The sequence below is a fragment of the Quercus lobata genome, chromosome 8 (assembly GCF_001633185.2).
Source record: "Quercus lobata isolate SW786 chromosome 8, ValleyOak3.0 Primary Assembly, whole genome shotgun sequence".
NCBI classification, from domain to species: Eukaryota; Viridiplantae; Streptophyta; class Magnoliopsida; order Fagales; family Fagaceae; genus Quercus; species Quercus lobata.
The window spans coordinates 64,311,445-64,323,526 of NC_044911.1; the positions used below are offsets into that span (position 1 = coordinate 64,311,445).

The 12,082-nt window shown below is 34.3% G+C and overlaps 1 protein-coding gene and 1 long non-coding RNA gene across 2 annotated transcripts; both read right to left on the reverse strand.

The window, feature by feature from the left end:
• Positions 1-2,171: 2,171 nt before the first annotated feature.
• On the reverse strand, positions 2,172-3,129 carry LOC115954801. The gene is made up of 3 exons (XR_004083955.1): positions 3,009-3,129; positions 2,691-2,784; positions 2,172-2,583 (listed from the first exon to the last, which is right to left on the reverse strand). It is a non-coding gene; the product is annotated as an uncharacterized LOC115954801 (long non-coding RNA).
• A 6,997-nt stretch (positions 3,130-10,126) lies between these two features.
• On the reverse strand, positions 10,127-11,266 carry LOC115957235 (zinc finger MYM-type protein 1-like). The gene has a single exon (XM_031075435.1). The coding sequence runs from the start codon at positions 11,264-11,266 to the stop codon at positions 10,127-10,129; it is 1,140 nt and encodes a 379-aa protein (XP_030931295.1).
• Between the last annotated feature and the right edge of the window lie 816 nt (positions 11,267-12,082).

Genomic DNA, 12,082 nt, shown 5'->3' on the forward strand with positions numbered 1-12,082 from the left:
CATAATTGCCTTGTGTTGGGACTTAGGAGTACATAATTTTAATTCGGTGAAATGTCCAAACTAGTGTTTAAAGGGATGTATGTTCACTTTGTTTGAAAATGGTATCTATAGATAAATTATCAATTATCTCAAAAGCTTAAATTATTATGGTGCATTATTGTTAAATCATTTTAACCAATATATATTTTTTAATATAAATAAGAGTATCCAAACCTCTTCAAGTATATGAATATTTCTTCAAGTGTATGCAGTCCTCCTCCTGTTCTACACGCGCCAGATTATTACAAGGAAGAATATTATATGCATTATTGGTGATATAATTATAGAATATTAAAGAAAAAAACCTTCAAATTATAAAAGCAAATTCAGTGATATTCTTCATTTAACTTTTTGATAATCTATCTAATTAAGGCCTATAATTTTGGTTTAATAATTATTGAAACAAAAGAGTACTAAGATAAGGTAGAGGGCATAATGGTCAACCAAAGAAAAATGGGAAGTTGGCGGCCATGTCTTTTTGAGTGTGTTTTAGAGAAACCAAATAAACAATGGGTTCATAAGTGGAGGGAATCAAAAAGTTAGGAAGAAGAAAGGGACTTTCCAACCTAACAACAGCAAATATGTGCAAGGCAGGCACGTCCTAATAATCACTTTCTCAACACCAATATTTCTAATAGCTAAGAAGAGCTTCACAAGTAGACATTAGTTTGTACTTTGTACAGGCCAGCCTGATCAATATTTCATACTTGTGGCCTGTTACTTATATGATGATTGGGCCTATTAATTAATTATGATGTCTTCGAGTTAGATTGTGAGGCATTTGTGTACAACATGTATATAAGTCCTACTAGACCACCTTGCCTATGATGAACAGAGACACTTCACTAGTTGAAAAGAAATAGATTAGCAGCTAGAGAAAAAGATAACAATAGAATGAGTCAGTTAAAAGGTAAGGAAAAGGGAGTGAAATTTTCCCTTATACAAGGCCAAAGAGGACTAAAATACTAATACATCCTTTAGGATAGTTAATCAGCTGGAATTAGGAGGACAATTAAGGTGAAAAAGAGAGAATCCATGGTTTAGTAACTATATTGAAGAGGTTATTGACCCTAGGGTCCATAGAAGGTACCTGTGACGTATTTTTTTGTAATAATTTATAATTTCTTTTTTCTTTTTTTCCCATAGTTATGCACTCAAATTAACTAAAAATTAATATTATATATATAAATTAATTATACACAAAATCAACTTCTAAGATTATTAAATAGTTTAAGGACCCGTTTAATTAGTCTTCCATGAAAATTGTATATATTTTTGTCGGGGAATAAGTTCCTAGGCCCACCATTCAGATTTGTTTGGACCCTTAAGCCCATTGATTCAACTCGCACCTAAACCATGTGTCAGGTCGATCACTCAAACTTGTTCCCTACACTGAAGGCAAAGAACACTTTTAGCGGATCAGACAAGCCTGATCGGTTAGAATGACAACCGACTATCGATTAGGAAGACCGGTTATAGCAGGAGAGCTCAAGCAGGCCTACTAAGGCGCCCAACAATGTGAGCAATATAGTTGGCACCTAATGTTAAAAGAATATGGATAATGGTGTATTATGTACAATGGCCCAAGAGACCTAGTTTAGTCTAAAACCCACGTAGAACAAATCCTAATTCTTATAGAGGGTTCATTGTAAGAAATAATTGATAATATGTTGCTATTTTGTTAGATCGATGTAGTCATCAATGTTTTTATACCAAAAAATTTAGTCATCAATGGTTTTATACAACTTCCTATGTTCTCACTTCTACTTTCTCTAGAATATATTCTATGTTTCATTTTAATTTCAACATCTAACTAATGGGATATCACATTTCAAACATTCAGCCAATGCCTTCTTGCTCACCTCCCTCTTATGCTTCCGAATCTCAAACAAATTTCGATATCAAAGAACAAAAACATTAATATGCTCTTCATTGAGTACTAACATTAGGATCAATTAAACATTAATATGCCCTTCATTAAGTACTAACATTAGAATCAAGTAATTGATCCGTACATTTTGCTTTGTACATGCGTAGCAACATAATGGGTTTTTTTTTTTTTTTTACTCTCAATTTCATGTTTTAGATTGAATATTACAAATCAATGACATCATATACACAGTTAGATATAAGAAATAAAATGTGGTCTCTTCATTTACCTTACATGATTATTGATAGATATATTGGTATTGTATTCAAATTTTGCTAAGGACCAAAAGGAAATACACCTTTTTTATATGAACATAAAACCAAATATGATTGATATTAAGGTAGGTTTCCAGGATTAATAATTACAATAGAACATCATGATCCACTTAAAAATGGAACTCGGAATAGGAAACATCTCCCTTCTACATAAAATTCCAGAATATAAATAAATTTGAAAGGGAAAGGGAACCCTTTAGATCCACAGATCAGATACAATACAACTTTCACTTTGGAGAATCATGAGTACTCTCTCCATGCTCCATGGTACTCTTCTCGTAGTAGTGATAGACTGCGGCACCAGAGAGCACCGCCAGTGTTAAAGCTTGTGCGTGCATCCTAGCAACAAAGAAGGCACACAATTTTTATTAGTATCTTACTCACGCAAACACACACTTCTTAGAACTTAAACAGTTTGAGACAATATATGGGGCCTATGTACGTACCTGGCATGAATAAGCTTTAGGCTTGGCTTGAGGGGAGATCTTGTACGTGAATTATAAGCTAGTGATGCTCCAATTCCTGATGCCCACAATGCCCCTATAGTAACCATTTCATAATGATGAAGATATTGATAATTCACACAATTATTCTGATGTTTCAATTATCACAAATTATATTATACATAGAACTTACATATTCAACAAAATTAATGTTAGTGGTATTAGTATTTTTACTACATAGATTTAAGAAAAAAGAAGAAGAAGAAGAAGAAAGGATCATATTAATTGAGAAAGAGGGTTTAGTCGGTTTACTATACTGACCAATGGAGGTGAGCTTGTTCTTGGAGACCCAGGTTTGAATTGCTTCCATTTTCTTGTTTTACAAAGTATATTCAGTAGTGTACTAGTGAATGAATCAGTGGGGTGAAGGTGATTGGCTTAATGCATAGGAAGGTAGGTATTTATAAGTGGTCTATGTTGAAAAATGTGCTTTCGTGTTTAGTGTGGCCCATTGTTTTACTTTGTTCTCTCTTTTCACTGAACCACTCTTGGTCTTGGAGCTTAAACTAGAGGCTTTCATATCCGGTTTTGTTTTATATTGATTCTTGCTTTGCTAACCTGTGTGACTTGTCTAATACTGTGAGCCGTTGGATTTGTATTTAGGAGAAATTCTAGGAGCTGAAGATGTACAAATCTCGGTCAATATTAAGAGTTCACTTTTACCAGGTACAATTGCCCGTGGTATAGTGGATTTTCATCAGAAAAACGCTCATTTCTTCTATTCCTTTTTATTAAAGTAGTTGTCTACTTTTGATGATCGATCTACTTTTATTGAGTTAGCCAATAATAATAGAACAATGTCAGAAAACAATGTGTCATAGATTTTAGAAAATAGTAATGATATCTCCTCAAAAATCTAAACGTTCGGGCCGGGCAAACAAATTAGGAGGGACAACGTAATAGTAGTTTGTTCAATATTCATCGAATAAAAAAGAACCTTTAACTTATTTCAATTTTCTAGCATTACAAGTTGAGTACTGTTTACTTTGATGCAATTTTATATTCTTGCGAGTTTTCTAAGGTAATAGAACAGTCTTCGGGCACAAAATCTGTGTCATAGATTATGATGCTCTTAATTAGTGGCACAAAATTTGTGTCATAGACTCTCTCTTTAACAAAAGTATGGGATCTGTAGATGTGCACGTGTATCAGCGTGATCAAGGAGCTACATTGTATTATTGTAAACAAGGAAAAAAAAAACTGCCGACGAATTCTTTTTAGCCGTTGGATTTTATGGTTAAATGTGAAGATAACCGACATAACAGAGCTGTAAGTTTTTTCAAAAAAGAAAGACATTTTATTCATTCATATTACATTTTGACCAATATATGTAACCATTTTTCTACCAGCACAATGGTTGTCACAATTTCATAGATTATGAATAGTAAAGTACCACTTTTACTCGATCACTAAAGTTGCGTTCCTTTCTTATACTAAAGTTAGGAGTATTAGAGAATCTTGCTAAAGTTATATAGGGTCCGTTTGGATTGAGCTTATTTTTGCTGAAACTGAAAACTGAAACTGAAAACATTGTAGCGAAATATTTTTTAAATATGTAAATAGTACTGTGGGACCCATTTTTAATAAAAAAATTATGAAAAGTGGAATTTGTGGGTTCATGAACAGTGCACAAATGCACTGTTCACACTGGAAAAGTCCACATATACGGCTGCACAGTAACTGATCACTCTTGAAACGCGAAAAAAAAAAAAAAAGAGAGGTGTTTGCTGTGTTACTGTAGCGTGGGTCCCACGCGGAAAACGCAAACGCGCATCAGCAAGAAAACGTCCAGCCCAAACGCCCTCATAATATATTGAGCAGTATTATTTAATATTTACTATTTAGGCACTATTTAGAAAGTTGGAGTATCATGCTAACGTGCTAATTAATCTGAGCTAGATTTAAACAACTTGTTTTGTAATAATTAAAAATAAAGAAAGAAAGAAGGTCCTTAAGCTAACTTTCTCTCTTCTGCTGAGGGAGAGAGAAAGTTTTTTCTCTCCCTCAGTAGGAGTTTTTGTTTCTCTTGCCTTGGTACAAGCCCTCTCTCCCTCTCCCTATTCGGGTATTTTCTAAGTCTCTGTAGCCTTCAAGGTCCCCTCAGCAACAAGGACCAAGCTATCACTGGAGGACTTCTACATTTTCATCTCACCATGTTTAAGGATGATGAAAGCTCCACTTCAACCATGAGATCGAACATCCTAGAGGAGTGCGTGCGAGCTTTCAAGTCCACTCCAAGATCTGCTTGGAAGATGGGTTTGGATCTAAGGTATGTAGATAGAAGAATAAAGATCTTCCAGTTTTATTTCAGATCTAGTCTTCAAATGGAGTGGCTTCCTTCCTTTTGCTTTATTTGTGGTGTTTTGGGTTTTGGTGGGTTTCTTTGGTCTGGGTCTCAAGATTTGTTCGATTGGAGGAAGGGGGTTTTTGAGAAACATTGTGCTACTTGCCGAGGCGGGTCGGAGGAAGAAAGAAGAGAGGAAGATATCGGTTTTCAGATTCCGGTGGCTGTTAGTCCGGTGAACCTGGGTACGGAGAAAGGCAGCTGTTCAACTGTGCTGGCAGTGGTTTGCTCCTTGAGCCCAGCACCCTCCTCTGTTGAGCACTCAAGTGTTTCCTAATGGTCCTCTGAGGACAAAAAATCAGTTTTAGGCTTTCAAATGTTTTCTTCTTTGGCCCAAGGACTTCCCAGCCCAAAAACCACAAGTAATATCTCTCCTTTTAATGAACCCACCACTAGAGCCCAAGAAAAGAGACCCTAAAATGTTAATATGCAAACTCAGAAATATTGTTGGGCTCTCGGGTTCATTGAGGAGAGTGGTGTGTAATTGTTTGTGATTTTCTCCCAGTGTTTGTATGCTTTCTCTGTTGTAACTCTTTTCAAGTTGAATGAATATTTCATGCTTCTTATCAAAAATAAATAAATAAATAAATAAATAAAGAGGCAAAAGGAGAAACAAATGTCAATTCATGTCAACCAAAAAGGTGCATAAAGAGCCATTTTAGGGAGCCCAACTTGTTTCATTGAACAGTAAGATCGCCCTCTTTTTTTCTTTTTTTCTTTTTGGTGAAAAGGATAATACATTAACAAAGAAAACTAACTGCCTTCCACAACAGAGGCTACATCATGAAAATAAACAGTTCCAACAAAATCTAAATTAAGAAGAAAAGCTACATCAGATGGGGGATCCAGGAAAATGGTAAAATCATGTGCTAAAGAAGCTCCCCTGCTTGCCAACGCATTGGCACACTTGTTTGCCTCTCTGTACCAGTGTTGAATACACACCAAATGAATCTTCTTCATCCCTTCTCTGCAATCAGCTACCAAAATGCCAACACCATTTGGGTTCTCCATATCTTTCTTCAAGAGGGGCATGGTACAATAATGACTTATATGGTTTTGTGAGAAACAAGGGGTACTAATAATGCTTTTTACTCTCAAGAGTCATGTACTGCTTCTAATTTTCAATTTTAAAAAACCAAAAAACAAATGAAGGATCTGTTTTCTTGTGGCTTCTTCCATTTGCTCAAGAATATCTAACTTTTCTTGAACCCATTAACGCCAAAAAACTATTTGTTAACGATTTGAATTCTGACCTTGTGGAAATAGAAATAATTAGCTAAGGCCAGGAGGCAGCGGATATTGCCAATGATGAACAACATCCAAAAGAGCCAGGGACCTTGAATTACTATACTAGATGTGATTCTTATCCCACCGTTTTGGATCATATCATAAATACATATTTGTTGGGAAATTACATAAAGTAATAATGGAAGCTCAAAGTTAAGACAAAGGCAAACAAAAAATAGATAACTTGGAGACACTATTATTTTCCTTAAACAATATTTGCCCCCCACACTACTGTTACTAAAAGGTTATTGCAAATTTGTCCCTAGGATACAATCAAAATGTTAGGTTCTACAGATAGCAAGAATGACCATAGGATTTCTTGTATTTCTTTCTAACTTACTATTTTTCAAGTGAATATAAGCCTCTATTTATACCCATAGGGTTATATTTCATCAAAAGACACGTATGGAGAGTTAAAATATTTCACAAAATCGTTAATAAGGCTTGAAACCTCTTCAACCTTTCTGAACAGTCACCTGAAAATTCTACAGAAAATCCTGTTTTACAACTTTCGATCGGTCGAAAGTTCCTCTCGATCGATCGAGTGATCTTTTTGATCGATTGAACAGGGATCGAATAGCAATCGATTCATCCAGAGGCTCCAAGATTATTTTCTTACCATTTTGATTGATTGAGCCAAAGTTTCGACCGATTGAAAATGCTGTATTTCGAATTTTCACTTAGAAAATCCCAGAACATGAATTTTCACTTTATGAAACAATATTTTCCAAACTCAAACATCATTATTACAAACTATCCATGTATATACCTATATATACAACAATATTTATTAGACCATGATTATAGAAAAGGTCTTGATCAAAGTTGAATATGATTATGACACAAGCACACAGCCATTTCTAAAATGTCCGAAACCTAAATGCAAGAGCCACTTCTATAGTTCCATAATCCACTTGGGATTGTTGTTTAACTTTCACATTTAACAAAAGAAATCAAATTATCTATTAATGAGAATATAAAAATTATCCATAAGTAGTAATTCACATTCATTTATTGGCTTAATAATATTGTTTCACATGAGCCTGTGATGGCAAAATTTGCCATGCCACTTAACCTATCCTACCCAGCACAAGTTTTCCTTGTTTTGAAGAGGTGACAGGGTGTGGATAGATTTAAAGAGGTTCCCTCTTTAAATTTAAGCCATGTGTCCAATAAAGACAACTCAACAAACAATGTTAAAAGATAAGTGCATTATCTCCCTCGTTGCTTTAGTTTTTGTGTTTTTCCTCACTGGCCCACAATGGAGAACTAGATGACACTACTAAAAATGCTAGCTATAGGGGTGTTTTTTTTAGCCGCGTTTTTATAAACGCGGCTATAGATACCCTATAGCTGCATTTTATAAAACGCAGCTATAAAAGAGTTCTGTAGCCGCATTTTTAGTATTTGTAGCAGCGTTTTATTGGGTAGGGCCTATAGCCGTGTTTTTCAAACACGGCTATAGGTCCAACTTTTTTTTTTTTTAAATATTTTTTAAAGAAGTTCTACAGCCGTGTTTAGAAAACACAACCATAGGTACACTTAGGCTGGGTTTGGATTGCGATGAAAAGGAAAAAAAATGCACGTCTGCGTTTTTTCTGTAGGTCTCGTGCACTGTTCACAAGACCCGCAAGTACGGATTTCAGCAAATTTTTCTTTAAAACTGGGTCTCACGACACTATTCACACATTTAAAAATTATTTTGCTACAGTGTTTTCAATTTTCAGTTTTTAGCAATAAGCGATATCCAAACAGACCCTTAAAGCCACGTTTTACAAAAACGCGGCTATAGTGTTGCCTATAGTTGCGTGTTTTAATTGCGGCTATAGGTTGAACAAAATATATATATCTTTTAAAAAGGCCTATAGCCGTTTTTTGAAAACGCAGCTATAGCCTGCCTACAACTGCGTTTCTTTGAAACGCGGCTTCAAGCATGTCTATAGTTGCGTTTCTTTAAACACAACTACAGGTTTGGTGTAAATTAAATAAATAAATAAAAACCCTCAGATTTCTCTCTCTCTAACTCGGTCTCTCACCTTCTCTCTCACTCTCCCCCACCCCTTACCCTCTCTTCGATCTAAACAAGGCACAGCCTCCTAACTTCGTCGTGAAGCCCAGCCACCACCACCATGATGGTGGTTCCCAACCTCTCATCCTTTCTCTCTTTAAACTCGAGCCAAACACTTCATATTTATTCGATCCCTCTCTCTAAAACCTAGAACTCAACTTCTCGATCTACTACCTAGGAGCAGGGACGAATGCAAGATTTTAAGCCGGGGGGGGGGGGCGGAGATAAGCGAAAAAAAAATTTCAAATATGCATCCATATAGTATTAATAAACTATCAACCAAGAAAAATACCCAAAAATCATTGTTTCTTAATATATTAAGATACAATCTACTAACAAAAACAAAAGACACGAAACACTATTGTTTCTTTATACAATCATCTATGAAAAGGGAACTCGACGCTCTTTCAAATCTTCAAAATCATCTACTATTGAATCCAAACTAAATGTCGAAGCTATATCCTTTTCAATGTATAACATCAAATAGTCATTCAAAAAATCATTTTCCATTTTGTTTCGAAAGTCAGTTTTGACAACTTTTATAACTGAAAATGCTTGCTTTATAGTAGCAGTAGAAACTGGAAGAGTAAGCACAAGTCTCACCATTCTATAAACAAGTTTGTAGTGTTTTGAATTTCCAGTTCTCACTAACCATTGAGACAACTCAGATAAAATTTTTAATTTTTTGAACTCTGGATCTTGGACTACATTATGCTCAAAATGATAAAGCTCTTTCTCCAACACTTGTTTGTCATAATCTGTGAAATCTTGTGGATAGAAATTCTTTACCAACAAACAAAGATTACTAATTCTGAAAGATTTTAATGCCTCTCGAGGTTCTAAAGCTGAGCTAAGCCTAAGTAACTCCATTGCATCTTCATTAAATCGATAATTTAATTCCTGTAGTTGAGAATCTATTGTAGTATAAAAAATATTTACTCGATAATGATGCTTATTTGTAACGTTATCTTGCTGATTACGAGCTCGACCTCGCCTCGCAACATAACGAGCATTCATATCTAGGACATCAATGCAATGCTTCTCACAAAATGATATCATAGTGGTGACTAAGCCATCCCATCCATCATCTCTAAATTTTTGGATAAGTGCTTTAGTAGATGAAACTAAATGCATGACATTTAAAATGTCTTGAGATTGGTTTTGCAAAGCTTGACAAAGTTTATTAGTGATCTCCATAGTTTCCTTCTCAAGATGCAAGATGAAGACAAATTCAAATGAAGTTAAACCATCATAAGATGACTCTCCTTCTGCCCGATGTTCTCCATCAATTGCATCATCAATTATATTTTGTAAAATTTCAACAGTTGAAGTAAACATCCTTAATAAGTTAGAAACTAATCTAAAATGTGAACTCCAACGTGTTTCTACAGGTCGTTGTAAAGTGCCAATTTGATTAAGTCCACTTCCAATCTCAAACTCTTCAAGATCAATCAAACGTGCTATTTCATTAGCATTGGCAACTTTCAATTGCTCACTGCGCTTGCATGAAGCATTAACAATTTTGATAAGAAAAAGCAATGTAAGAAAAAAATGACTAATGGGAAGAACTTGTTTTGATGCTTTTACTAATGCCAATTGTAAGCGATGTGCAAAACAATGGATGTAGTAAGCATATAGGCAATCATTCAAAATCAAAGCTTGTAATCCATTCCACATACCTCACATGTTGCTTGCTCCATCATATCCTTGCCCTCGAATATTTTGTATATCTAAGCAATGTTGAGATAACAAAGAATATATCCCCTTCTTTAGAGTCAAAGCCGCAGTGTCAACAACATGAATAAGCCCAAAAAAATGTTCTTTCACAAAGCCTTCTGCATCAACATATCTAAAAACCACAACCATTTGCTCTTTCATGGACTCATCACGAGCTTCATCAACCATTATGCAAAACTTTGCGTCACTAATTTCTTCCTGAATGGCTTTCTTCACTTTGGCTGAGAAAACATGTAGAATTTCCTTTTGAATCCTAAGTGATGTGTAGGTTGCATTTTTGGGAGTTTTTTCTATTATTTCAGCAACCTTCTCATTCCAAAAAGTCATAATACCCAATGATTCATGAAAGTTCCCATGATTTAATGAACTAAAACTTTCATCTCGACCTCTAAAAGCTATAGCTTGAAAGGCAAGATATCGGAAAATAAAAATTGTGGCCTTCAGTTGCAACCGATTATTTGCAATTTGTTCAGTAGTGAAATGATCAACTACCCTTTGCAAATGCTGCGATTGGTTCATCAAATCCTTACACATTTGCTCAGCAACTCTATGAGCTGAGTTAGGATCTTTTCCTATATGACCTTGAAAATAACAATCTTTGCCCCCAACCTTTTTCCAATTTCTAAATCCACCAACAATGAATGTATTTTGTCCCACAACCACATTTGGGTTATGAAAGACAAAGCAGGGTAGACAATAAGCTGCATCTGTTGTAGGAGAATATTCAAGCCATTTTGAATTATTTTTATACCAAAAATCTTGAAAGCTAAGATTGCATTTTCCACTTTTTTTGAATGTCTCTAGAGGAGGTTGGTGCGAACCTTTTTTAATGTAAGCCCGTCGAATTTCATCACGTTGATTAACATGATATTCCCATATTTGTTTGCGTGTTCCAAGATCATAATCCAAAGAATCAAGGTCAATTCTTTGAAATTGTGTTTGAGAGACTGGAACACCCACATTTTCTAGAATTGGAACACCCACATTTTCTAGAATTGGAATAGCATCATTAGTTGTTGGTAATTCCACGTTGACTTCGGAAGAATTTGAAGTTGAACCTTTTCTTTTGAAAAAATCAAGCATTGTAGTTGACTTATCTACAAATAAAATAAAAATCATATAAGAATTACCGTTATTTTCTTAAATTTGTGTGACAATTTTTTATATTATATGATTTATTTTTTTTCTTTTTGTGTTTGGTCTGCCTTTATTTATGTCTCTGTGTTGTCTCTTCTTTTATTTATGTCTTTTGTGTCTTTGTGTTTGTCTCTATCTTTGGGTGAGTTTGGTTCAGCTTTTTGAAAAATTGCATAATGAAAAAGTGGAGTTTTCAAAAAGTGCATAATGAAAAAGTGCTTTTTCAAAAAGCTGAGTGTTTGGTAAAAGCTGTTAAAAAGTGCTTTTTAAAAAAGCTGAGTGTTTGGCTAACACTTATAAAAGTGGTAGTTTGAAAGATAAATTACAAAAAAGGACAATGTATATAAGAGAGTTTATTTCATACTTAAATCAATATTGTGAAATTATTTTTTTTCTCACCAATATTAACTAATAATAACCTACCACTTAAGATTTATTGTGAAAGTATTGTGATAATTTATACTGATTTTAATTTGAATGTACTATTATAATTATTTTTTTCAATTTTTAAACAAATTATTTTTTTCTCACCAATATTAACTAATAATAACATACCACTTAAGATTTATTGTGAAAATATTGTAAAAATATTGTAACAATATTTCTCAATTTTAATTTCTTATTCTTTATTTTATGTTTCCCTTATTTTATTTTATTTTTTTATCCATATTTTCTTCTTTTTTTTCCCCTTTTTTTTCTCATCCACACACATACCCTTCATTTTTTTTCTTTATTTTCTTTTTTCCTCCCTTTCCCTGCCAC

What these genes read in the sequence shown, in the direction of transcription:
- LOC115957235 (XM_031075435.1), bottom strand. Translation starts at nt 11,266, where the DNA reads ATGCTTGATTTTTTCAAAAGAAAAGGTTCAACTTCAAATTCTTCCGAA.